Source organism: Cyprinodon tularosa, unplaced genomic scaffold (genome assembly GCF_016077235.1).
Source record: "Cyprinodon tularosa strain WSP-4 unplaced genomic scaffold, ASM1607723v1 ctg1199, whole genome shotgun sequence".
In the NCBI taxonomy this organism is placed as follows: Eukaryota; Metazoa; Chordata; class Actinopteri; order Cyprinodontiformes; family Cyprinodontidae; genus Cyprinodon; species Cyprinodon tularosa.
Window position 1 is genome coordinate 1 of NW_024038002.1, and position 23,911 is coordinate 23,911.

General features: G+C 41.1%; 1 protein-coding gene and 1 long non-coding RNA gene across 3 annotated transcripts; both read left to right on the top strand.

Annotated features, from left to right (window-relative positions):
- Nucleotides 1-2,840: 2,840 nt before the first annotated feature.
- On the top strand, nt 2,841-14,951 carry LOC119772808. Of its 2 annotated transcripts, none has more exons than XR_005279310.1 (3): nt 2,841-2,864; nt 8,706-8,801; nt 13,615-14,951. It is a non-coding gene; the product is annotated as an uncharacterized LOC119772808 (long non-coding RNA). The 2 variants fall into 2 exon arrangements; XR_005279309.1 differs by lacking the exon at nt 2,841-2,864 and adding an exon at nt 6,793-7,121.
- A 1,927-nt stretch (nt 14,952-16,878) lies between these two features.
- gfi1ab (growth factor independent 1A transcription repressor b) lies at nt 16,879-19,993 on the top strand. Its single transcript, XM_038269509.1, has 6 exons — nt 16,879-17,682; nt 18,160-18,348; nt 18,599-18,969; nt 19,075-19,212; nt 19,293-19,458; nt 19,609-19,993. The coding sequence occupies exons 1-6, from the start codon at nt 17,571-17,573 to the stop codon at nt 19,785-19,787; spliced, it is 1,155 nt and encodes a 384-aa protein (XP_038125437.1). The 5' UTR covers nt 16,879-17,570; the 3' UTR covers nt 19,788-19,993.
- The last annotated feature ends 3,918 nt before the right edge of the window (nt 19,994-23,911 follow it).

A 23,911-nucleotide genomic window follows, 5' to 3' on the forward strand; every position in this document is an offset into this window, starting at 1 on the left:
TCAGTATACATATTGTATCCACTTCCTAATGTTAAATCAGTGTTGTCTCCCTCCATTAGATTAAAATGTGCGGTTTAAAGTGGTGGAGGTAAAATCTCTTTGAAGCACGGTTACCTTGACGACGCTTAACGAGCCTGTCAGTGAAAATGAGACATGCGCTTCACTTTCGTTCCTTTGTTCTCAGGCTTTTGTGAATGGGAATAGCAGCTCCCAACAAACAGGTGCCGAAGACAAACCGTAAATGGTATCTAAAAAATTATTTCAGTCTAAGCGAGAGCTATCCTTTGTCTCCGATTGTGGTAACTTTCATGGATGTAGCTCATTCACAGCCTTAATGGGAAGGAGAAATATAAAGGTTTGTAAATCCTGCTGGTCTCATTAAATAACATGCAGCTCAATGGTAGAGCAGAACTCTCAAAAGCAAAACTTTCCCTGCGAACAAACGAGCGGTGAGCCAAAACCGTAAAAGGTATTCAAAAAATTCTTTCACCGTGAGCGTCGGCAATCTTTGGACTACAACTGGTGTAACTTTCATATTTCTACAATATTTGGTCTAGGCGTGGTGACGATGTAAAAAAGTGTATAATTGTCAAAATCTTGATTTTGGGGTTCGGACAGATTTGTTACCCCCGAACAGACCTTTTTCCTAGCTAAACGATAAAAGATATCGACACACTTCCTTCAATGTGAGTGCTAGGAAGGTCTGAGGAACAACTTGCACAAGGCTCATGTTGCTAGGTCGAATGGTTCCAGAATGGGAGCGATACGAAAAAATCTGTTTTTTTTTATTTTCAGTTCGGATTTTCAGAGAGCTCTCATTGGATTTCTATGGGGGAAGTGTGGACTTCTTCGTGGTCTGGGCCAAACTGTTGGAAAACTGTAAATCCCACACAAATGAGGGTTACATTTCCTGAATCCTGACAAAAATCCCTACGTTTTGATGTAAAATTTATCTAGATAGAGTAAAAAATGAGCGAGTGAGTTGAAGCTGTTCGGCATGAGTGAAATGTTTGAAAACGCTAGAGTGGCACACTAGCAGCTGAACATTCCGTCCATAGACTTCCATTATAAATTTGAAAATCTGTAAAAATTGTTTAAAAGTTTGAAGCTTCACTGAAGCAAAACTGTAAAAGTTAGCTGAAAGCCGAGTTAAACAGTAATAGCAGAAAGATACGGAAACATTTTAAAAGTTGAATGGTGTTTCTAGCTGAAAGTATGCTGAAGTAGTTAAAGGTCAAAGATGATGAAGTTTTAGCTGAATTTTGCTGAAATCTAAGAATTCTACATGCATTTCAATGGGACAAAAAAATCGCAGAAAAAGTTGAATATCGCGAAAACTACAAAAAATATCTTTACCAAAAGACATAGCACAATTCTCCTGAACAAGCTGAACGTTTTGATACCAAAATTGTTGAAATCGGTGGAAAACTGCGGGACTAGTTAGAGTCAGAAAAATTTTAAGAGAACAACAATAAGTGGGAATGCATAAGCATTCCCACTTGATAATAAAGAAAAACAGAAAAACAATAAGTGGGAATGCATAAGCATTCCCACTTGAATATAAACAGAAAAACAATAAGTGGGAATGCATAAGCATTCCCACTTGATAATAAAGAGAAACAGAAAAACAATAAGTGGGAATGCATAAGCATTCCCACTTGATAATAATAATAATAATAATAATAATAATAATAATAATAATAATAATAATAATAAAGAGAAACAGAAAAACAATAAGTGGGAATGCATAAGCATTCCCACTTGATAAAATGTTCTGGCTCCTTAGGGAGCCATTGCTCATATTTACATATTGTTTCTAAGTTATATACTATAAGCTTTCTTATGTATAATATTTGATATAGTCTTATTTTGAAAGCACCGGAAGTCGAGCAGCATGTGTCTTCCTGTTTAACGAGTAAACGCTGCATAGCTAAATCTGTTCTCACTGTGCTGCGTTTTTGGCCAGTACAGCATGTAATTTGATGTGAAGGGTGTATTTCGTTTATGTACATATAGAACTATGTTTCATGATGTGTTTGGAGGTTTATTGCAAGAAAGGTCACCGAGAACAGAAGTTTAAAAAGACGCTAGCATACGCGCTAACTAGCCGCTAGCATACGCGCTAACTAGCCGTTAGCGATGCTGCTAGCTAGCAGCTAATGTTATCATGTTGTTTGTGTCATTATGTGTTTCTGTACATATTCAGGGAATATGTTGAGTTTATTATTTAGGAGAATTATGCCTGTTTATTTGAAATTGTGCCTGTTTACACAAAGACTTATGCACATTATTTCTTTGTTGCAGTTTTACCATTCATTCATCCATCTATACCAGCCAATAAATCCAAAGAAAAGGCTTATAGTGTGGTTATTGGAAATGATGGTTATCTACCTGCTCAGCTAAGAATGAGGGCAGGACATAAATAATTTTTTTGTCGCTAATGGTCACTAAAATGTTTTTTACAACATGTCCAGTATTAAAATTCAAAACCTTTATTCACAAATATGCTCTGTTTTTTGTGAAGTGGAGCCAGCCAATCCTGTTCGCGTATGCAAATTAGCCATGGGCTTTTCCGCAGTTAATAGCGGAACAGATTGTACGAAGACAGCAGGTCTTCACTCTTGTTTGTGGACCTCAACGGACCTCCTCTGGACAATTCTGGACATTTCCATTCATCAGAAACTGGATTAAAGCAGGACATGTGCGTGCATGAAAGAGAGAGACAGAGAGACAGACAGTCTTTGTGTGTGTTTTCATAGACTGACTGTCTGTTCAGGCTCTTGCCCGCTCTACCAGATTCACAGAAAGCTTCATCCACCAAGCTGTCAGGAAGCTGAGCCCCCCTCAAGCTACTTACATAATTGGTAATAATAATAATTTTTCTGCTGCCATTACCATCTGCCTTTTTGCACTAGCATAAGTATAGCATATTTTATATTATTGTACATTTTATATTTTACTGTGAAATTGAATGTTTAAATTTCAGTATTAGGAACTGATCTTATCTGTTGTGCCTGTGCACTTTATCGGTTTCACTGTTGGTGAATGAGAAACGAACGTCCTCTCCAGTCCTTGTATGTCTGGTGAATCTGAAGAATTGACATTAAAGCTGACTTTGAGTTTGAAATGTTATAGGCCTACTGCATATTGAGAAAATTTAGATGGGTATTGCGCAACAATCGGGAGATTGGGACCCCTCCAAATAATGAAAGGTATTTCGCACACTGGTAAAGAAGAAGCTAATTTCTTGAGAGACAAAAGGGGTTTTTGCTGCAGTTAGCCCACAGGACATGCACAGCATGACCCTGAGTGGCTGCAAAACAGAAAGTCTGATGAAGCAGCGATGTGGCTAGCAGATCAGAAGTGTCACCTGTTTTACACCCGAGGGAGAAAAACATTTCTGCAGTACTAAAATGCAGCAGCTCAGACGCAGTCAGCAGTTCACCTTTGCAGAAGTATAAACTGCTAGAGGATCAGAACTCCTTAGATCCTCATTATTCTCCGTATATTTTAAGAATAAAAAATCCAGCCGACCAGTCAGGCCTTATGTGAAACAGTCACTGGTGAAACTGTTTGTTTATGCTGTTGTTTTGTAACTGGTTATGAGTCTCATAGTCGCTGTGAAGGAACTGAAATCCACTTTTCTTTGCAGACAGTTTTTGCTCATTTAGAAGCTGTTTCAGGATTTTTCCCTTTATCTTATTTAGATTAAAGTTTAGACTCTTTGTTTTTTGTTTTTTTTACCTTTCTGCTTTTGATTTTTCTGTTGTGCTTTAGATTTTTTCTCTACAGACAGCCACATTTCTCCTGCTGGACTCATGTTGTCGTTAATCAACAGAGCATTTCTGTTCCTAAAGAGGTTGTTTAATCGATCTTCTTTCTGTTTTTGCATCACTGTCCGTAGTAATGCGATTGGTTTTAACCCATTTGCATTACCATTATTCTCCATATATTTTAAGATCTACACTGAAATGAACTGCTTCAACTGGTAACAAGTGAATGAAAGATGTTTGGCCAACTTATCAACCTTTAAACTTAAAAAATTAACTTGATTTAATAACTTGTTAACATTTGTTGCGGTTCATTTAAGTCAGAGTTGCATTTTCTTTTCAGAGTGCACAAGGCTGCAAACTGTTAGGGGTTGCTGATGTAATCATTTCACAGGTTAAAGGCAGCCATTTCTTCAGAAAACCTGCTTGCTTTTAATAAAAGGTGCTCCTCTGGTTTCTGCACAGATGAGATTTAGTCTTCGTTTTAATGATATTTTCTAATAGTTGTACAGTTTTGCTCCAGAAATGACTGTAGTTTTGGTTTCAGCTGTGCTTTCTGTGGCCAGAGAACCCTTCTTCACCCCTCTTTCTTCTAAATTGTTCATCCTCTCTGCTCTCTGCCCCACATGATGCGGCTTCTGATAAGTGTTATTTTCTGAGGCTGCAGTGAAACCCTGTGACGTCAGGAATGCTGCAGCAGCACTGTCAGATTACTTTTCCTGTAGCTCCTTTGCAAAAGACGCCGGTTGTGTTTTTTGTAAATTGCATTTAGATATCTTAGAGAGGGATGTTTTCCTGCTGCTTATGGTTCGCCTAATGAATAATTTCTCTAATGGAAGCAAGTCTTTTTTATCATGTTTTGGCTGAATTTTTAATCTGACAAACAAAAGTAAAATTTAAGTATCATGAAATGCAAAATGTAGTTTGAAGAATAAAAAATCCAGCCGACCAGTCAGGCCTTATGTGAAACAGTCACTGGTGAAACTGTTTGTTTATGCTGTTGTTTTGTAACTGGTTATGAGTCTCATGGTCGCTGTGAAGGAACTGAAATCCACTTTTCTTTGCAGACAGTTTTTGCTCATTTAGAAGCTGTTTCAGGATTTTTCCCTTCAACTTATTTAGATTAAAGTTTAGACTCTTTGTTTTGTTTTTTGTTTTTTACCTTTCTGCTTTTTTTCTGTTGTGCTTCAGATTTTTTCTTTTCTTATTTACAGACAGCCACATTTCTCCTGCTGGTCTCATTTTTTCGTTAATCAACAGAGCATTTCTGTTCCTAGAGAGGTTGTTTAATCGATCTTCTTTCTGTTTTTGCATCACTGTCCGTAGTTATCAGTGATGAGAGTAATGGCGTTACTAACGCCGTTACCTTTTTTTAGTAACGAGTAATCAAAATTATTACACTTTATGTAACTATAACGCAGTTACCATTGCCGACTGCACGTTACTCAGGTCGCACAATGAACCTTTTTTCATGATGGGACTCGTGCGCGCCTTGTCATGAGAGAGGGGAGGATGAGATTGGCTGTTATGGGTGTTAACGCACAGAGAGATGGAGAGAGAGGAGGACTCCAGCGAGCTGCGTTTCCCCATCAGATAGTTTCCCCTGCATCTGCACACAGCGCAGGCGGCACGATTCACCGCGCAAGCGACAGGAAACGCGCATGCTTGCTAAAGGCGCGTAACAGCCACGCTGTGCTCGCACCACAGGGGAACTACGGAGAGCGTGAACGATCTAAGGATGGATGGATGGATGGACGGACGGACAGACTGGGTTTATAGGCCCATCAGATAGCGTTGCCCCCGATGTCATTTACTTTAAGCTGCAATAAAAGCAAAACTCTGCAGGTTCTTGTCTTTGTCGTCCGCTCTATTCAGCTGGCTTTGGAAACACACGGTGAGAAGGTGGGGGCTGGGTGGTGAGGGTGAGAAACGCAAAAGTAACGCAATAGTTACTTTTACTAGTAACTAGTTACTTTTATTGTGGAGTAACTCAGTTAGTTACTCATTTACTTTTTGGGAGAAGTAACTATAACTGACTTTTTCAAAGTAACGTGCCCAACACTGGTAGTTATCCGATTGGTTTTAACCCGTTTCCATTATCAGCTCTTTTCCAGGCTAATATGCTGTCTTTTCTAAAAAGCTTGTGTTTCTTTTATGCGGTTATAACTCAGCCCAAAGGAGAGGATTGAGATCTGCTTTGTGGCGCAGAGACCCTCAAACAGCAGCTAGATTAGATCTTTGCTTCTTTCTAAAAAGTTTGGTTGGCTTAGTTTGGAAATCTTTGATTGATAAACGATTTTTTTATTTATTAACTGTGGTTATTGTTTATCTATTTGACAACAAATGTGACCAAAGAAGTAAAAATAAGAAGAAACTAAAGTTATTTTTTTTGTTCCAGTATCATCTCAGCCATCCTTCAACCTGCCGTTTATCGAAGGTTAACTTTCCACTAGCCTGGGCGGGTCTTATTTTTAAAGTTTATATTTAGTTTAACAGGATTTCAAACCACCTCGATTCTACAATAAGCCGAGGTGTAAACAGTTAAGACTAAGAGGTTTTTTATTTTATTTTAAAGGCTATCGGGATGCTCTGCACGCTTCTGTTCATCTCTTTTTATCTTTTAAACTCAAAAAACCAAGCTATTTATAAGTATGACTCCGGCAAAAAGAAAACCTTCCCCCTGTTCTCGTCCTCGGGCGCGCGCACAATGCGGTCTGTGGTTTGGTTACTAGGTGATAGAGAAAAAAAAAAAAAAAAGAACACCCAACACAGAACACTCACTCCCGCCCTCATACTTCACCCAATCTACGTAATGAACTCATAGCGGAGTGTGTCGATAACATTAAGAAGCCTTTTAACTTTATTTACACCTCAGTCCTTCTCTATTTTATAAACAGAAACTAAAAATCCGATGAGGCCTGTTCTTGTAGTGGCTTTTTCCTCTGTGCTGAGCAGGGATTTAAATCAGAGTTGTATGTTAAGTTTCTTGGTCTGTGGTTTGGTTACCTGCTTTTTAAGCTGTGGAGTATAAATGGTGTAAATCTTAAAGAAGTTTAAGTTGAAAAAACGTTCCCCTTATCAGTGGTTGGTTTCACTCTCTGCTGATGGTTTCCAGCTCAGTTCACATGTGAAGGATCAGGCAGCAGCGACATCAAACATCTGGCTCATCCCAATAATCCTGCAGCCATGAGTTCAGTAGACGGCAAACAGAAACCGTCGGTGAAGCTTGGATTCTGAAACGGTTAACAGGTCGATTACCCCTGCAGCCATCGCCTCTGCACGCCACAGCCTCACTGTCTTCTGGTCTGATAGGAAGTGGTTTCTCATCTTCAAGCCGAAGCTCTACCAAAGGTGGCATGCATGGTTTATTTTGAGGTTTCTATGATATGCTCAGAGATTTGTGCAAAAAAAAAAAAAAGATTTTAGACATTCTCCATGTTGGCTCTGCATTGGTTTTTTCGCTGCTGTTATCCAGATATGAAGCAGTTTTTGTTTATGGGTAACTCTGTTTTGTTGGATGGAGGATGGATGAACGGTTTGCTCTCATCAAATGAAAAAAAAAAAATCGTACGCTTCAACACCACTGCTGTGAAGTATCACACATTCCCTTTTAATGCCTCCTTTAGACCCAGCTTAACCCGCTCACCACTACGGTGGAAGAAAAGTGTCAGAAAACCTGCACTGAAAAGGACTCAAATAGATTTCATGGTAAATTTGTAGATGTGATTTAGTAATGAGATGTGTGCGTATTTTATTTTTGCTGAGGATGTGATGCTGACAGGATGTTCAGTTTGGTCCACGGCTCATTTAAACTGATCTCTTAAATGTGCTTCTCCCTAATTTAAGCAGGTAAATGAGATGATCTACAATAAAGATCAGTATTTTCTCTTAAAGATTTTTTTAATGCAAATTGTCTACTCAGATCAAGCTAAAGTGGCTTATTTCAAGAAAAAAATGGCTTATCTTTTAATTTCTGCATTGCACATGTTTTGAAAGGAGGCTTCACACTTCAAAACCAAGTCTTGCCATCTTAGATCTAATCACAAAGCGTTTTTGAGGTTTTCAGATTTATATACTAAGCAGAAGCTGGTTCTTTTGGATTATTCATCTTTTGAGACAAATCTACTTAATATAAGGCCAGTAATCTACCATACAGGGAAATAATTGCACTTTGTAAAACTTCTGGTTTTGAAAATAGATTTCATGATCGTGTTTTGTTTTGTTTTTGGGTTTCTTCTCTGGACGTCGGGCCGACACCTGCTGATGCACACAGCTGAACAGGAGGAAGTCATATTAACTGCCTGCCATTTTCGTTGCAGTGTTTTGGAGCTGCTTAACCTCAAAAACAAATGTTTCTTGGAATAAACCCACTTGTTTTGACCCAAAAACAACAAAAAAAAAAAACTCTTTAGGGACCCACAAACCTAAGCTCCACCCCCCCCCCCCCCCCCCCCCCCCCCCCCCAACACAAAGGAGTTGAGGATCATATCTTTATTTCGGTGTGTTGGCCAACCTCATCTCTCTACCTCTCCTTCCTATTTTAGCTCAGAGCTTGAGTGTGGCAGCGAAGGTTGAACCGGATTGAATGTTGAGGTTTGCATTAAATGGCTGCAGGTGTTTTTAGCGAGGAGGGTGATCACATGGGCTGTTTAACTGTTGGGGCCGACAGTCGGCCCCATCCCCAGGGCCTCAGGAGGAAGCCAAGCACCGTTCATACAGTTTGCCGTTTTCCCCCACACACATCTGTGACTTTGGTTACCCGCCACACAAATCTGCACCCCATGCTTTAGACGGTGGCAGGAGGCTCATTCAGAACAAGCATGCAGAATTTCCTAACAGACATGAAAATTCTTGCAGGGTGTCTCAGTTCCTAGCAAATGTTTGCACCGAGGCCAGAATCATTCGGTTTGACCTTAACCTCTCCTCTCCCAACAGAAAGAAGAAGGGAAGGTCCAAGGGCAGCTGAACCACACTGACTCCAGCCAGTACATCAGAGACCTCAAAGACCAGATAGCAGAGCTGAAACAGGAGGTTCGTGTTTATTAGGTGCCACATCATCACCAATCAAGTGTGCTTTTGTTTTCTTTTCTTTACCCAGGATGTCTTTATGGTTGGGGTGATGATCAGATGGGGTGTTGGTGCCACTTCTTTGATGCAGCTTGTCAAGTTTTATCTTTTTTTTTTTGTTGCTTTAAGCCTCACTGGTTGGTAGAAGTGTTAACTACACCCAGACACTTCCTGTGCGGAATCCACTGAGCACACCGCTTGCATCAAAAACATGCCCTGCACGTTTTAAGTTAACTCTGAAGCTCTCTACCGAGCTCATCAGAGCGGACGTAGGGACCTAACATCAGAAAGTTAAAGTCCTGCAGCACTGAAGCGCTCGTACCTCTAGAAATGACTATGTCCTCAGAAACCCTGGACTTGTTTCACGGTTGCGAGGCGACGCGGTTCCTTAGTCCCAAATCTCAGTCCTTTCACCTCAGGTTTTCTTAGAGTCTTTCCCCGTTAAATTAGCTCTGCCCATCTCCCTTTAAACTCTCACCGGTTTTGGCTGCACCCGTCACACAAATGAATTCCTGCAGCACTACTCTGCCGCCACCATGTATTAGAATGTAACAGTGTGTTGAGGAGTGATTCACTACATTTTTTTTTATTACCATGTTTACATACAGCCCATAATTTCTGCCAGACCTGAGCAGAAACCATTTAACCCTTGGTTTCCCTTATCCAAAGTGCAAAGCAACAAAACCTCTCCTTTTTGTAACTTTGTATCGTCCTCCAGGTCCTTGTTTTCATTGTTTAGATCAATTTTCACAGTTCTTATGTGATTTATTATCGAGTACTGACATGGCCATTATAGTATAGTAATTTAAACATTCATCCTGACATTGAAGGTGATAGCTTAAATGCAGCCTTTGATGCTATTGTACACTCTATTGGCTTTGTTCAAAATGTGCAGAGTCCCACACATTCTCATCTTCATACTTTGGACCTTGTGCTGACATATGGCATTGTCTGTTAAGAAATGAGCATTTCCTCACAACTCTGTCCTCTCTGAACACTCTTTAGTATTCTTCAAAATTACTTTAATGCAGTTCTCCTCCCTGTATGAAGATTTAACTTTAGCAGATCATTATCAGATAATACAGTAATGAAGTCTAAAGAATCTTTTTATCTCCTTTGTAACGCTGTAAATGACTGCAGAGGGAAGCCATTTAATATATTCCTCTTCACAAAATTATGATTTCGTTGATGAGGGGACTAGCACTAGCACCTTTCATGTTGTTATTTGTCACCACCGTGCCTTAGCATAGGGAACTGTTTCATGGTGTGAAAATAGTCACAAACTTGCATCAGCATAAGGCATCACCCCTGATCAATTAGCCTAAATGATGTATGTCTTCATTTATTCATTCTTTTTATTCTCACTGCATTAACAGAACTGTTTTGTTGTGTTTTCTGTCAGACTGATATGACTGGCTCTAAAAACGCTTCAAAGCAGAGACTGTACAGCTGGAGTCATTTCCCCTCTTTGCTTTTTGTTTTGAATTCTTTGATTTCTAGCATGTCGCTGCTAGGAATCAAGTTAGCCCTTGTTAGTCTCTGCTGTTACCAACCCTGAAAGAGCACCACAGTTACAGTCCTAATTTTATCTCTTATATCTGGAATTTCTGACTGAGATCACCCACCTCATGACTTCCTTTCTGTCGCTGCAGCAGGTGCTATTATTTTCTCTGCTGTATGTTGCTTTACTGTGCTCTGAACACATTTCTTCCTACATGTCTGTCTGTTCCATGGCAGGCTGATCAAGGTGAGTGGTTTCAGTTGTGCTACGTGACCCACAGTATGTTTCAACCTCATTGACTGGATGTGAACCTGTTGGTCATGGAGACAGTCCTAAATGCTCCTCTTGCTCAGAGTATCTGGAATCTTCTCTAAAGGGGGACTTTCGATACAAAATCTGATGAAAACCATGAAGCTTCATGGTTTAGTTTTATAATCAATTTAATATTTTTTGCATTTGGTAAGTAAATAAAAATAAAAAACAATGTTTTTGAAGTTTTATAACGTATAATTTCTGCATGATTATTTCCGATAAACAGCCATTTCTCTAAGCTCCTAAATAAAGCATCATGGACGATCTCCCATGCAGCCATTTGTCACATTAACTCAGCTCTACATTCCTGTAGACTTCATCGTATTCCGGCACTTCATACCCAGCTTGTCACTCATTACAACTGTTAATGTGATTACCGTATTTTCACGACTATAAGGCGCAATTAAACGTCTTTTTTTTCCCTCAAAATGTGCGGTGCGCCCTTTGGTGCGGTGCGCCCTATGTGTGTTGTAACTGCGACTTTTGAGACCACCTCATTGAGGAGATGATGAAAGAGTGGCTGAATGTAAGGAGACCAGGTGTTTTTTTTCCACTCATCCACCATCGCTGTTAATATGTAACTCCATGCGTGCCCATCTCACAGCTGATGTGAAAAACATGGTGAAACAAATTAACGCTGTGCTCGCTGTTCAACCGCTCGACATCGGTGTGAACCGGACCCAGCAGGCGCAGCAGAAGCAGCGAGTTTACATGCAAAGTCAATGGTTGACGCGCGTATAGGTGCAGCAAAAGGTCCTGCAGCGCGTTTTGAGCAGCAGCCGCAGCGCCTCGGGAGCGTTTAAGTATCTGACGCACCGCCAACGCGCTGCTGCTCGAGATGGAAAAATTGAAGTTTTGCTGCTGGACGCGCCGCATCAACCAATCAGAGAAGCTGATCTGGGAGCTGACAGCGAGACAGACACAGCGCTCTGATGACATATGATATTAACGCAAATGAAAAAGGCTGGGTGGATGAGGAGATGATGAAAGCGTGGCTGAGGCAGGTGTATGTGAGGAGACCAGGTGGTTTTTTTCCACGCATCACCATCGCTGTTAATCTGTGACTCCATGCGTGCCCATCTCACAGCCGATGTGGAAAAAAAAGGTGAATCAAATGAACGCTGTGCTCGCCGTTATCACGGGGGTCTGACAAAGGAACTTCAACCGCTCGACATCGGTGTGAAGCGGCCGTTCAAAGTAAGGCTGCGAGCGGCGTGGGAGCGGTGGATGACAGACGGAGACCACAGTTTCAGGATAAGTGGAAGGCAGCGCCGGGCGCCCCCACATACCGGCGGTGCGCCGACAGTAGAAATCAGTTCAACAGCAGCCTCTAGGCTGGGCAGCCTCTGGGTTCACCGCGGTGGCTGGCAGGTGTTTTTCATCTAAATAATTTAAACTGCAGGCACCAGGATACCGGTAATAAAAGCGAACATATTCCGTCGGCAGGTTTCAGGATTTTAAGTTAATTTAGGAGTGATCACAGCGCTGTGTCATCTGCGATGTGTCTGTCTCACGGCCAGCTCCCAGGTTTGATTAATACTTTGTAATAAATACATGAATAAAGCACAGTCATACTCAGTTTTGCCCCCGCTGTATTTTTAAATACGCAGTAGAGGTATTTAAAGGTAGTAGAGGACATGTACCTGTATATAAAAAACGTGCCCTATAGTCCGGTGCGCCTTATGTGTGTGTTAAATACAGAAATGGGACACATAACTGAGACTGCGCCTTTTAGTACGGTGCGCCTTATGGTCGTGAAAATACGGTATTAATTTTTTCATTTTGTGTTTTTGTGTGTGTTTAAAAAAAATATGCAACTGGAATATACATTCTCTTAAACATGCCATTTAATAACCCCCTCAGGGCAGTATTTGAGCCAAAACTTTATAAATAATATAAAGTCTATTTATTATAAATATTAAATCTTTTGTCTGTGAATATCCTCGATCTAAGATGCAGTTTTAGCTTCACCTGGTTTAAATTCTGTAAAACAAAAACCCCTTTCTCTACTTGAAGTCAGAATCTGCCAGCATTACTCTTAATAGTTCATTCAAGCCACTTTCCTTAGAGTAAACAGTGACGCTAACGTTAGCTTAGTTCATACAAAGTTCCAAATTTAACTTATCACATATTGCTACGGTTGTCAAAATGCATTCATTATTGTGTTTAGCTTTCGTAATAATCTTTAATTAACATTGATCTCGTAATTATGACTATTCTTGTTGCGACTTTATTCTAGAAATTTTGCGACTTTATTCTCGTAATATTACGACTTTATTCACATAATTTTGCGACTTTGATCTTGTAATTTCATGACTATTCTTGTTGCGACTTTATTCTAGAAATTTTGCGACTTTATTTTCGTAATATTACGACTTTATTCACATAATTTTGTGACTTTGATCTCGTACTTTTATGACTATTCTCGTTGCGACTTTGTTCTCGTAATATTACGACTTTATTTACATAATTTTGCGACTTTGATCTCGTACTTTTATTACTATTCTCGTTGCGACTTTATTCTTGTAATGTTACGACTTTATTCTCGAAATAGAAGAAAAAAAATCTCTAGCCTGGCCCTAATACTCCGTTGTACGCTTGAAATAATACAGTGCAATTGTTTTTTTCCTATTTTAAATGTAAATTTTTTTGTTCCATTTGCAAAGTGCTTGATTGCCTCCTCAATTCAAGATCAAATGCACTTATTTAAGAGGAAATTACTTATTCGGATTTCATTTTTTCCAGTGCATGACGAGTAGTGAATGAAACTATCTGAGCAGCACTGTACTGGTTTCCTCTCCTCTCTTGTTTTTATCCATCTCTCACCTGTTGAAGTTGCCCGGTGTGACTCAATATGTCTGATTCATGTTTTAAGTGTCGCTTGATGCCGTCTTACCGTCCACCTGCAGCTTTCATTGATACTCAGGTTATAGATTATTAACATTCACGTTCTTCTTTTTCCAGATTTGCTGCTTGAAAGGACAGAAGGGCTTGGTCAGTAAGTCCACCTTCGATGGGATCCACATCGTTAATCACTATATGGGTGTCAGTGAGTCTTACCAGTCCTCTGATGACGACGGAGCAAAGAACACCAACCTGCAGAACCAGAACCTCCTGCAGAGGAGCGGAGGTCGTATTAAGCTGCACCCCAAGCTGGAGGACACGGACAGTGAGGAAGAGGAGGATGGGGAATCGCTGCGGCTCTCTGTGCCTCAGAGCAAGTCCACCACGGTGTGAGGGGGGGGGGGGCAGAGCGTGCTTCTCACAGCCATTTCAGACATTTGGTTTTCCAAAAAAAGCAAACCCATCATTTCATATCTTTTGAATCAAACTTGGAGCTTTATTTGGCAGGAGTTTTGTTTTGTTTCGTTGGCCCCACTGACACAGCCGAGGTCAAACCAGGACCTCCGCAGAGAATCGAACGGCGCAGATCGTACCAAACTCTACAAGGACACGGGGGGGCCGGGGGCTCATCTGGGTACAACACAGAAAGAGAGACTGTGCAATAAACATTTTATCCTGTATTCCACACTTCATCCAACATTGTTTTATATTTTTTAAAGGATTTTATAAACTACTAACAAGACTACATCGATGCTGTCGCTACCGTTACTTCCATCATGCAGGGGCAGAACCGTACGAATGCGTGTGTGTGTGTGAGCGTGTGTGTGAGAGCGTAAATGTATCAGACGATGTTTGTCGGAGCCTGGTATCAAAGCTGCTTCTGTCCGACCGATTAACGTCTCTGCGTCGCACCCTGCACGGATTGGTCAGTGTGACATCCGCAAACATGTAGATATGTAAATGTGTTTATTTTTTCCTTATTTTTTTTACTTGAAAACATGTTTAATATTGCATATCGGATGTTTAGATATGTTGTACAAATAAAGAAGGGACATAAGTTATATATGATAAAGGAGATGGATTATTGTGTGTGTGGGGGGGTGCATCATAAAAACCTTTCAGCTTGTTACGTTCTGAGAAGGAAACATGGAAATAAAAGCTAAACAAGTGCAGGCAGGGTCATCAGCATGGTTGGCTGCATTTGGTGCATCTGCAGATGAGTCAAACATGAGTCAAATCTGTTGTTTGATTTATTTGGTTTGCATGATAGAGGAGATGGAGTCAAATCTGCAGGAGATGAGCACCAAGGGAACAGCTGGATGTGTGCAATGAACACTAACTTTCTGCAGAAACAGGCAACACTATGAAGCACTCGCTCACTCTGGACGGACTACATGAGATTGTTGCACTTGTAAGAGAAGTGATGAGGTTCATAATAAAATGTTTGATAACTTCTTCTCTCTGATGTGTGTTTTAATGTCTGCAGCAGATTTATTGAAAAAAAAAAAAAGCCTACAGCTGACTGATCACACATGCACTTTTTTTTTTTTCATCTCAAAGCGTCTTTTCCTCTCAAGATTCTCGCTAAGATTGTCTGCTTTCAGGAAGTGATTTGTCGCGGTTTCCAGAGCTGCAGCCCCGCTTCTAATTTTTTCATGCACAAAACCACATTTTAAGAGCAGCTCTCCTCTGGCACCGAGAAATAACCCAGCTCTGTATCTTATTAAAACCTAATGAAGGTGATTTTTTTTTCCTCTCTGGCTGAAAATGTAGCCCAGAATCCTCTGAACGCAACTTAAGATTAAATCCAATATCAAAATATCCACTTTAATTTACGTGTTTAATCATTTTTAAATGAGTTGAGGCTTTAATTTAAATGTGAAAAATTAAATTAGATGGAGGCAGTTTTTTTTTCCAAGAGCGTGCCTTCAAATCACAGACTGACAGACCTCTGGAAGACATGAATCATTTGGGTGTTTTTCACATTTAAGAAGCGATTGAAAGCTGAATTTAACTGAAGCGGGGAAAAGGAATGGGAAATTAGAAATAAATCACCATGAGAACAATGATTAAGGGGAAAAAATGATCTAAACAAATTGAGAGCATTTATAGATTTATAGTCTGTGTATTTCCTGCTTGGGATGACTGCATTTCCTGAGCCATTCTGCCCTCTCAAGCGGCACCATAAATATTTGCTTTTTGTCTTATAAATTAATTTAGAACAAAAAGAAATGACAAAAAAAGGTTAAGAGAAAATAAAATAGTTGAGGCCCTCTGTGGAACATGTGCTCATTCAAAGCTTTAACCTCCAAACTGGATTTTTGATCCAAAATTGAAGGATTAACAAACTGCAGTCAAAGGAAGCTGTTAATATGGGCCAATATGGCTCTCCACCCAGAGGGTAATCTATCAGAGGGTGGTACAACATTTGATCGTGTCTGCATCAATATTTTTCAATTGAAGGTATTAATAGATACATTTCCTGATTGATTTCTTTTTTCTTTTTTTTTTTTGCTAATTGAAATATTATATTTCATGTGTCAGGCGCAATCTGGACTGTTTTTAGTATAAATGCAACAAAAAAAATATTACTGATAAAAATAATGCATCCCTTACTTGCATCTAAGCATATTTAATTACTCTAACACAAGTTTTAGGTTTCCTTCTCTGCTAACATGAAAACATTGTGTTAAAGTTATTAAATATGCTTAAATAGATGCACAAAAAGATGCATTTTCTTCAAATTAACATTTTCTGTCATTTAAAATCTGTATTGCAATATTAAAAATAAAAAATATGCAAAAAGATTTTCATTTTTTGTTTATCTTATAAAGCCTGGATTAAATGCAGCTCAAACCTGATTGTTTATAAACCTGTTTTTGTTGTCGCTTGTTTTCTTTTTAGGAAATTTTAATCTATTTGAGAATATCTGAATAATCTGGTGCAGAATGGGGCCCCCGCTTAAACTCCCTGTCCCATCCAGATTATTAGCTGTGTCTCTCTCGCCCCCCCAGAGTTGCACAAGCCTGTGCCGTCCTCCTATCGGGGCCCTGCTGCGGCCGCTGCTGCTGCTTTTATCGCTTCATTTCTTCATGACACGATGACTCTAATCGTTGCAGATTGATTTCCTCTCCCTCATTTTTGCAGATAAAGGCCCAACTGTAGCTCTGAAGGATCAGATTGACCGGAATTATCCGGTTTATCTGATATATTTCGTTATTAGTAAAAAAAAAAAAATGACATTAAGCAGATAGATTGTTTAAAGTGTGTTTATTCCCTCCGATCTGCCTAAAAATCAGAATCCGTCCACTTTCTGATTTTTTAACATGCGTCATGACGCATGGAGCAGAGGCGCGTGACGCAGCATACCCAAAGTTTCTTGCAGACACTGCGAAATAATAGTTAGAACAGAGACAGGTAGTCTGGTGAGATTTATTTATTTTCCCCCACCTCTCTAGTTTACCACTACGTTTTAATGTAATTTCGGTGCGCCCTGTGGGCGCGCCTCCGCGTTTCCTCTTCCCCTTCCCCCGTCCTCCTCCTCCCTCTCGCTGATTGAGTAGGCTAAGTGAGAGGTTGATAAAGCGTTTATCGCTCCTCTTCACTGATGCGCCGCTCTACAGGGGATCCGCAGCTCGTTGAAATGAAAAAAGGTGAATTTTAACCTTTAAATCCAGTTTTATTCCGGCTGCAGATTATTGTCGCCAAAGCAGGGCAGAGGTGAAACAGCGCGTCATGTTGCAGAGGGGAGCCCTGAGATGAGTGGGTGAGAAAGAAAAAAAAGAAAAAAGAGTCGTGACCAGAAGCTCTGCCCCCCCACTGAGTCTGTCTACGTCTTACCTGTCGGATAGGATGGCGAACTCCCTGCAGCTTCGGTGACACCTGTCCGAGCGACACCTGGCAGACGGGCCGGCAGCAGCGCGCATGCTCTGTTGTCATGTGGGAAACCTCTTAAAACGCTCAGGATGTCACCGGTTGAGATCAAATCTGTAAACAGGACAGCGCCCATCAGGTCTCCTCCTTCTACGCAGCAGCTGGATCCCCTTTAATTAACCTGTGCGCTCTGAACCCCAAAGATGCCCCGCTCCTTCCTGGTGAAGAGTAAGAAGGCGCACAGCTACCACCAACCACGGACCTTGGAGGATGATTACAGCAGGCTGGACAGCATTCTGGCGCACATCTGCTCAGGTATTATTTAGAAGAAAACTAGAGCGGTCATTTGGATCCGATCTGATCAAACTGGGCGGTGTGTTTTAATCCTGAACCAATGGGATGGATATTTACAGGCTTGGTTTTATTATTTTATGTGAGGTGGACGTAATTATTTTACGATTTGTTGCGCAATTAAATGGCGCAAACAAATGTAATCTTATTACTAACTGAAATATTGTCTTTTTTTTTTTTGCTCAGTAAGAAATGAGTGAAAAGGGACAAAAATGATAAAAGTTTAACATGAATAAAAACAATAGAAGTTCTATGAAAATGTTGGAATTGAATGAAAACAAGAAACATGATTTAATCCGATCCGATTAGGGAAAATAACAGGTTGTATTTATTTATTTTATTTTTGAGTGTTTTTACTTTAAAACTAAAAAAATGTGAAGAGTTTTTATAAAATGGTTTTATAGAGAAAACCCCGTTAATTCCTCCGCGGTTCCACCTCAGATGCAGATAAGATACCGGAGGAGGACGCAGACCTCCCGGCGGACAGGTACGGCCTCTCTCCGGCCTCCCATCAGGGGGATCCCGCTGACTTCTCCCCCAGATCTCCGCTGAGCAGCGCCGATAGTCTGTGCGCTCGTTCCCCGGACTATGAGGACTTCTGGCGGCCTCCGTCCCCATCCGCGTCCCCTGGTACTGACACAAACACAGAGAAAAAAATCCTCATGATGTGTTTCCATCTCATCAAAACATTGTAATTAAGATAATTTCAGTTTAGGATATATTTTCTCCTTGGTCTAAATTAAGGCACATTTCTCTGTATCAATCCACCATAAATAATATTTAATTTCTGACTGTAATTATCAGATAATCTCGGTATGTCTGGACCCCTTTAGGGCCCCTATCCCACTGATTTGATCACTTTTCCTCTGTTCTCCTCCAGCTGACTCAGACAAATCGCTGTCTCCTCTGGATGAAACGCAGAGCTTCACTGTTCCTTTCCGGCCCTATGCTTGGAGCAGCTACTCTGGACTGGAGCTGGAGCTCCACGGGCCCCTGACGCAGCGGAGCGTCCATCCGGGCCTGGAGGTGGACACAAGCTCCGCAGTCATGGCGCTTTACGCAGAGCGGAGCGGCCACCCGGCCGTGTTTGCAGAGCGCGCTCTGGCAGAGGAGCCTTACGGGGACTACAGGAGGATGCTGTTCCCTGAGGCGGGCCTGCACAGGAAGGCGCCCGATGGGAAGGCCTCGCCGGGCCTTCTCTGTCCGAACCTCATCCTGAACGGCGCTTACAAGTGTGTCAAGTGCGGTAAGGTAAGAGGCGCTCAAAGCGCAGTCAGAGCTGCACCTTTAAAGCATAAATGTCTCACTTTTCTGCAGGATCATCTCCTTCAATGTTGCATTTTCCCATCTGATCAGGTGTTTTCCACCCCCCACGGTCTGGAGGTCCACGTCCGCAGGTCTCACAGCGGAACCAGGCCTTACGCATGCGACATCTGCGGCAAAACGTTTGGCCACGCAGTGAGTCTGGAGCAGCACAAAGCGGTGCACTCTCAGGTACCACTGTCAAAGAAACCACATCCTGCAGCGCATGTCCTCAAATAGCGACTTATTTTATTTATTTGTTATATTTTCAGGAAAGAAGCTTCGACTGCAAAATTTGCGGCAAAAGTTTTAAGCGCTCCTCCACGCTGTCCACGCATCTGCTCATCCACTCGGACACGCGGCCCTATCCGTGTCAGTACTGCGGGAAGAGGTTCCACCAAAAGTCCGACATGAAGAAGCACACCTTCATCCACACAGGTGAGCTGGGGCCCCCAGTAGGTTCACACACTCTGGGGGCCAACTAGTTAATCCCAGCATGATCATTGGCCTCATCTTTATCAGAATAATTATTTTTAACTCATCTATTTATTTGTTTGTTTTACTAAATGTATTTATTTATTTTTGCAGGTGAGAAACCACACAAATGCCAGGTTTGCGGGAAGGCGTTCAGCCAGAGCTCCAACCTGATCACGCACAGCAGGAAACACACCGGATATAAGCCGTTCGGCTGCGACCTGTGCGGGAAAGGCTTCCAGAGGAAGGTGGACCTGAGGAGACACAAGGAGACGCAGCATGGACTGAAATGAGACGGAGGACAACTGTACGCTGAAGGAGACACACCTGGACAATAACCGAGGAGAAGAAAAACATTTTTCTTCTTTTTTTTTTTTTTCTTTTTGGATCAGGACACTAATTTGATCCATTTGAAGTCTCATTGACGCATTTTATTATTTTTGGGATTATAATTATAATAATTTCTATTATTTATGGCGGCAGTTAAAACAAAGACATAAAAAAAACACTAATGGAAACATCCTTCTGCGCTTTTTTTTTCTTAATAAAGGCCAGAGATAAGCTTTGAACTACAGAGGACCAAAAAAAAAAAAAAAAATCGCAGATGTGTTCATATGGAAAATGATTTAAATAAATGTTAAACCGAAAATAAAACACCTGATAAAAATCTGCGCTTTCTGCTGAGAGGTGTTGTTTTCAGCGGGTAGAGATGAGGGTGAAACAAGCTTCCCACTCCTCCTCCAGCTTTGATATGATTTAACATTAAAGCTGCTGATTAGTTAAATCAAAGTGACCCGAAATTATTAAAATAAGCAATAATAATGATTAATAATCTCCATTTAAAATCAAACGTGCAATCTTTTTTAATGCACCTGGGGGGGGGGGTTATATACTTAAGGTTGCACCATCTTGCTGCTGCTGTGATTGTGATTGCCCAGAGGCTCCTGTTTGTTTTGACCACTGCAGCTGCATGTTTGCACCTTCAACAATCTGAGCAGATCTAACCGTTACCCAAATACCTTTTGCCCTCATTGTTTTTTTTTTTTTTTTTTTTCATTCTGGAGGGGGAGGAAGGGGGCTGTCCATAAAAGAAAAAAAAAACCACTACGGATTTTATCTAGCAAAATTGAAAGATTCTACGACAAAACAAACAGATGAAGAGTGTTGGAGGTAAAACATGAAGTGTCAAGTGGTAACATCCTCCATGGCTGACTGGTTACCAATCCCAGAGGTTTAACGGTGCAAAGGTAACGTTGATCTTCGGGTTTTAATGGTTGAGCCGTTTTGGGATTGTTGTTTTGTGGAAAAAGAAAAGCAAAGTGTAGGTTTAACCGTCTGACCCAGTTCAGGAATGGCAGCCTAAGGTCACAGTGGACCAGAAAGGAAACACCTGCTGGAGGTGAAGGCTGAACAGTTTGGCCTCAAAGACCAGACCAACAGGAGTCCAGGTGAGGCTACTCCTCCCACTGCTGTGCATGGTGGCGGCTGCATCATGCTAAGGGACTCTGGATCTATTCTGAGATTGAATTTAATCACAAAGAAAATTATTACATCTACTGCTTCATCTCCAATCGACAGCCATAAAGGTCGGTTTGGTTTTTCAGAACCGTTTTTGATAGAAATTCAGGCTAAATATCCTTTCAGAATCACGTCTGCATCTCTGTCATGTTTCAGGGTTTTATGGAGAAAAAATCTAATATAAGATCAGGTTGTTCATTTTGATTAAATCTGCATTTTTGTAGCCCAGAACTGCATGAAGATTGAAACAGAAAAGAGAGAGAGGGGCAGTGTCTTCCTTCCTCAACATTGATTGAAATCAGTGACTCACAAGGATTTCTTCTTTTAACGCTTCACTTCTCTCCCAAATCGTACCAGACCGAGGCCTGTGGAGAAAAAAAAACACTGAATATTTTAAAGCCAGAGAACTGAAGGAGGAAGGAGGAGGAAGTCATCCTCATTTAGAGCAGGATTTACTGGAGCTTACTGCACACCGTGATCATATTTAAATCTGAAAACTAATTTATAATTAGATAAAAAAAAAAAAAAAAAAAAAAAGCATGGTGGACAGATTGGGTGATGCTCTGAGGGGGAACTTCTGGTGTTTTTAAGGCGCATTAAAGCAGCCGCTGAGCGCAGGTCTCCAAGCCGCTGGCTGCTTTCAGCTGAGGACTCCTCTCATTTCTCTATTCAGCTTCTTGGACCAGTGTTTTTATTAGCAGAAATGTTCGCTGTGAGGATGGAGATCCTCCCCCAGAGAAAAGCATCTTTAAAGAAGCCATTAGGCCGAGCAGACCCCCCCTCTGCAGCCTGAAGGCATATCAAATATGAATAACCAGTCTGGATCGATCAGAGAGAAGTTTAATCAGAACCCCGCAGTCTGAGGCTGACATGCAGACTGACATGCAGACTGACATGCAGGCTGACATGCAGACTGACATGCAGACTGACATGCAGGCTGACATGCAGACTGACATGCAGACTGACATGCAGGCTGACATGCAGACTGACATGCAGGCTGACATGCAGACTAACATGCAGACTGACATGCAGGCTGACATGCAGACTGACATGCAGACTGACATGCAGGCTGACATGCAGACTGACATGCAGGCTGACATGCAGACCGACATGCAGACTGACATGCAGGCTGACATGCAGACTGACATGCAGACTGACATGCAGGCTGACATGCAGACTGACATGCAGACTGACATGCAGACTGACATGCAGGCTGACATGCAGACTGACATGCAGACTGACATGCAGACTGACATGCAGGCTGACATGCAGGCCGACATGCAGACTGACATGCAGGCTGACATGCAGACTGACATGCAGACTGACATGCAGACTGACATGCAGGCTGACATGCAGGCCGACATGCAGACTGACATGCAGACTGACATGCAGGCTGACACGCAGACTGACATGCAGACTGACATGCAGACCGACATGCAGACTGACATGCAGGCTGACATGCAGACTGACATGCAGACTGACATGCAGACTGACATGCAGACTGACATGCAGGCTGACATGCAGACTGACATGCAGACTGACATGCAGACCGACATGCAGACTGGCATGCAGACTGACTTGCAGACTGACATGCAGGCCGACATGCAGACTGACATGCAGGCCGACATGCAGACTGACATGCAGACTGACATGCAGACCGACATATAGGCTGAAATGTAGGCTGACATGCAGGCTGACATGCAGACTGACATGCAGACTGACATGCAGGCCGACATGCAGACTGACATATAGGCTGAAATGTAGGCTGACATGCAGACTGACATGCAGACCGACATGCAGACTGACATATAGGCTGAAATGTAGGCTGACATGCAGGCCGACGTGCAGACTGACATGCAGACCGACATCAAAATACGAAATTTAAACAAAAACCTTTTTATTCATTTTTTTGGTTGAAATCATTATTATATAAAATTAATAATATAAAATCCATTAGAATAAATTAATTAAATTTAATGAGGATTTTTCTCAGCCTTTAATCACAGCTGTTTATTTTATTGTTATTCTGTTTTCCCCCATGGTAGTCCAACCTTCCCTTCATAGATCGATGGACCGATTAGATACCAATAGTTAAATCCGACCTTGTTGTTAACGGTAGCAGGAGCTACATAAAATAATATCTGAAATAAAGTAGCTATGGATTTTGGACATGTGCGCATGTTCCAGGACGCATGAACCATTTATGAACCATTCAGAACAAGAAAGTCTTGTAACAACTACAGGGCGACGTTCAAAATAACTCTACACAAAACAACATAGTCATGTTTGGTCATTTTCTGTTTTAAATCAGAATACTTTATAGATCCCACAGTGGGGAAAATCATGTTACAGCAGCAGTGCAGAAAAAAGAAGAAAAAAAAATACAAAAGGGCCGAAAGAAGAAAAGGGCTCCTCGGTATTATAAACGGTTTCTAGACAAAGTTAACTTAAAACAGTGACAAAGTCTGAAGCTTGAAGGATTGATCCTGTCTGAGGAAAAATTATAACTTATATTCTTCAGTTTGAGCAACTTTACCAAAATTTCAGATATTGAAATTAGATACAGTTTAATAGATAGATACGTAGATACAGATAGATACATAGATAGATAGATAGATAGATAGATAGATAGATAGATAGATAGATAGATAGATAGATAGATAGATAGATAGATAAATGATAGATAAATGATAGATAGATTGCCGCGTAAGCTTGAAGATTTTCCCATATTTACCATCAGCAACTTGTTTTTTTGTTGATGTCATCAATTCAAAATAACAGCTTCAGAAGCTACTTCATAACCTACTGTGCTTTTTTGTTCAAGTTTTTTGTTTTTGTCTCAGAAAAAAGTAATATAAGAATATTTTTTTTTAAATAACACCTAAACAAAATATTTTAA

What these genes read in the sequence shown, in the direction of transcription:
- gfi1ab (XM_038269509.1), top strand. Translation starts at nt 17,571, where the DNA reads ATGCCCCGCTCCTTCCTGGTGAAGAGTAAGAAGGCGCACAGCTACCAC. An exon ending in ACAAAGCGGTGCACTCTCAG is followed by an intron (nt 19,213 to 19,292) that starts GTACCACTGTCA and finishes TTATATTTTCAG; the next exon opens with GAAAGAAGCTTCGACTGCAA. An exon ending in GCACACCTTCATCCACACAG is followed by an intron (nt 19,459 to 19,608) that starts GTGAGCTGGGGC and finishes TTATTTTTGCAG; the next exon opens with GTGAGAAACCACACAAATGC.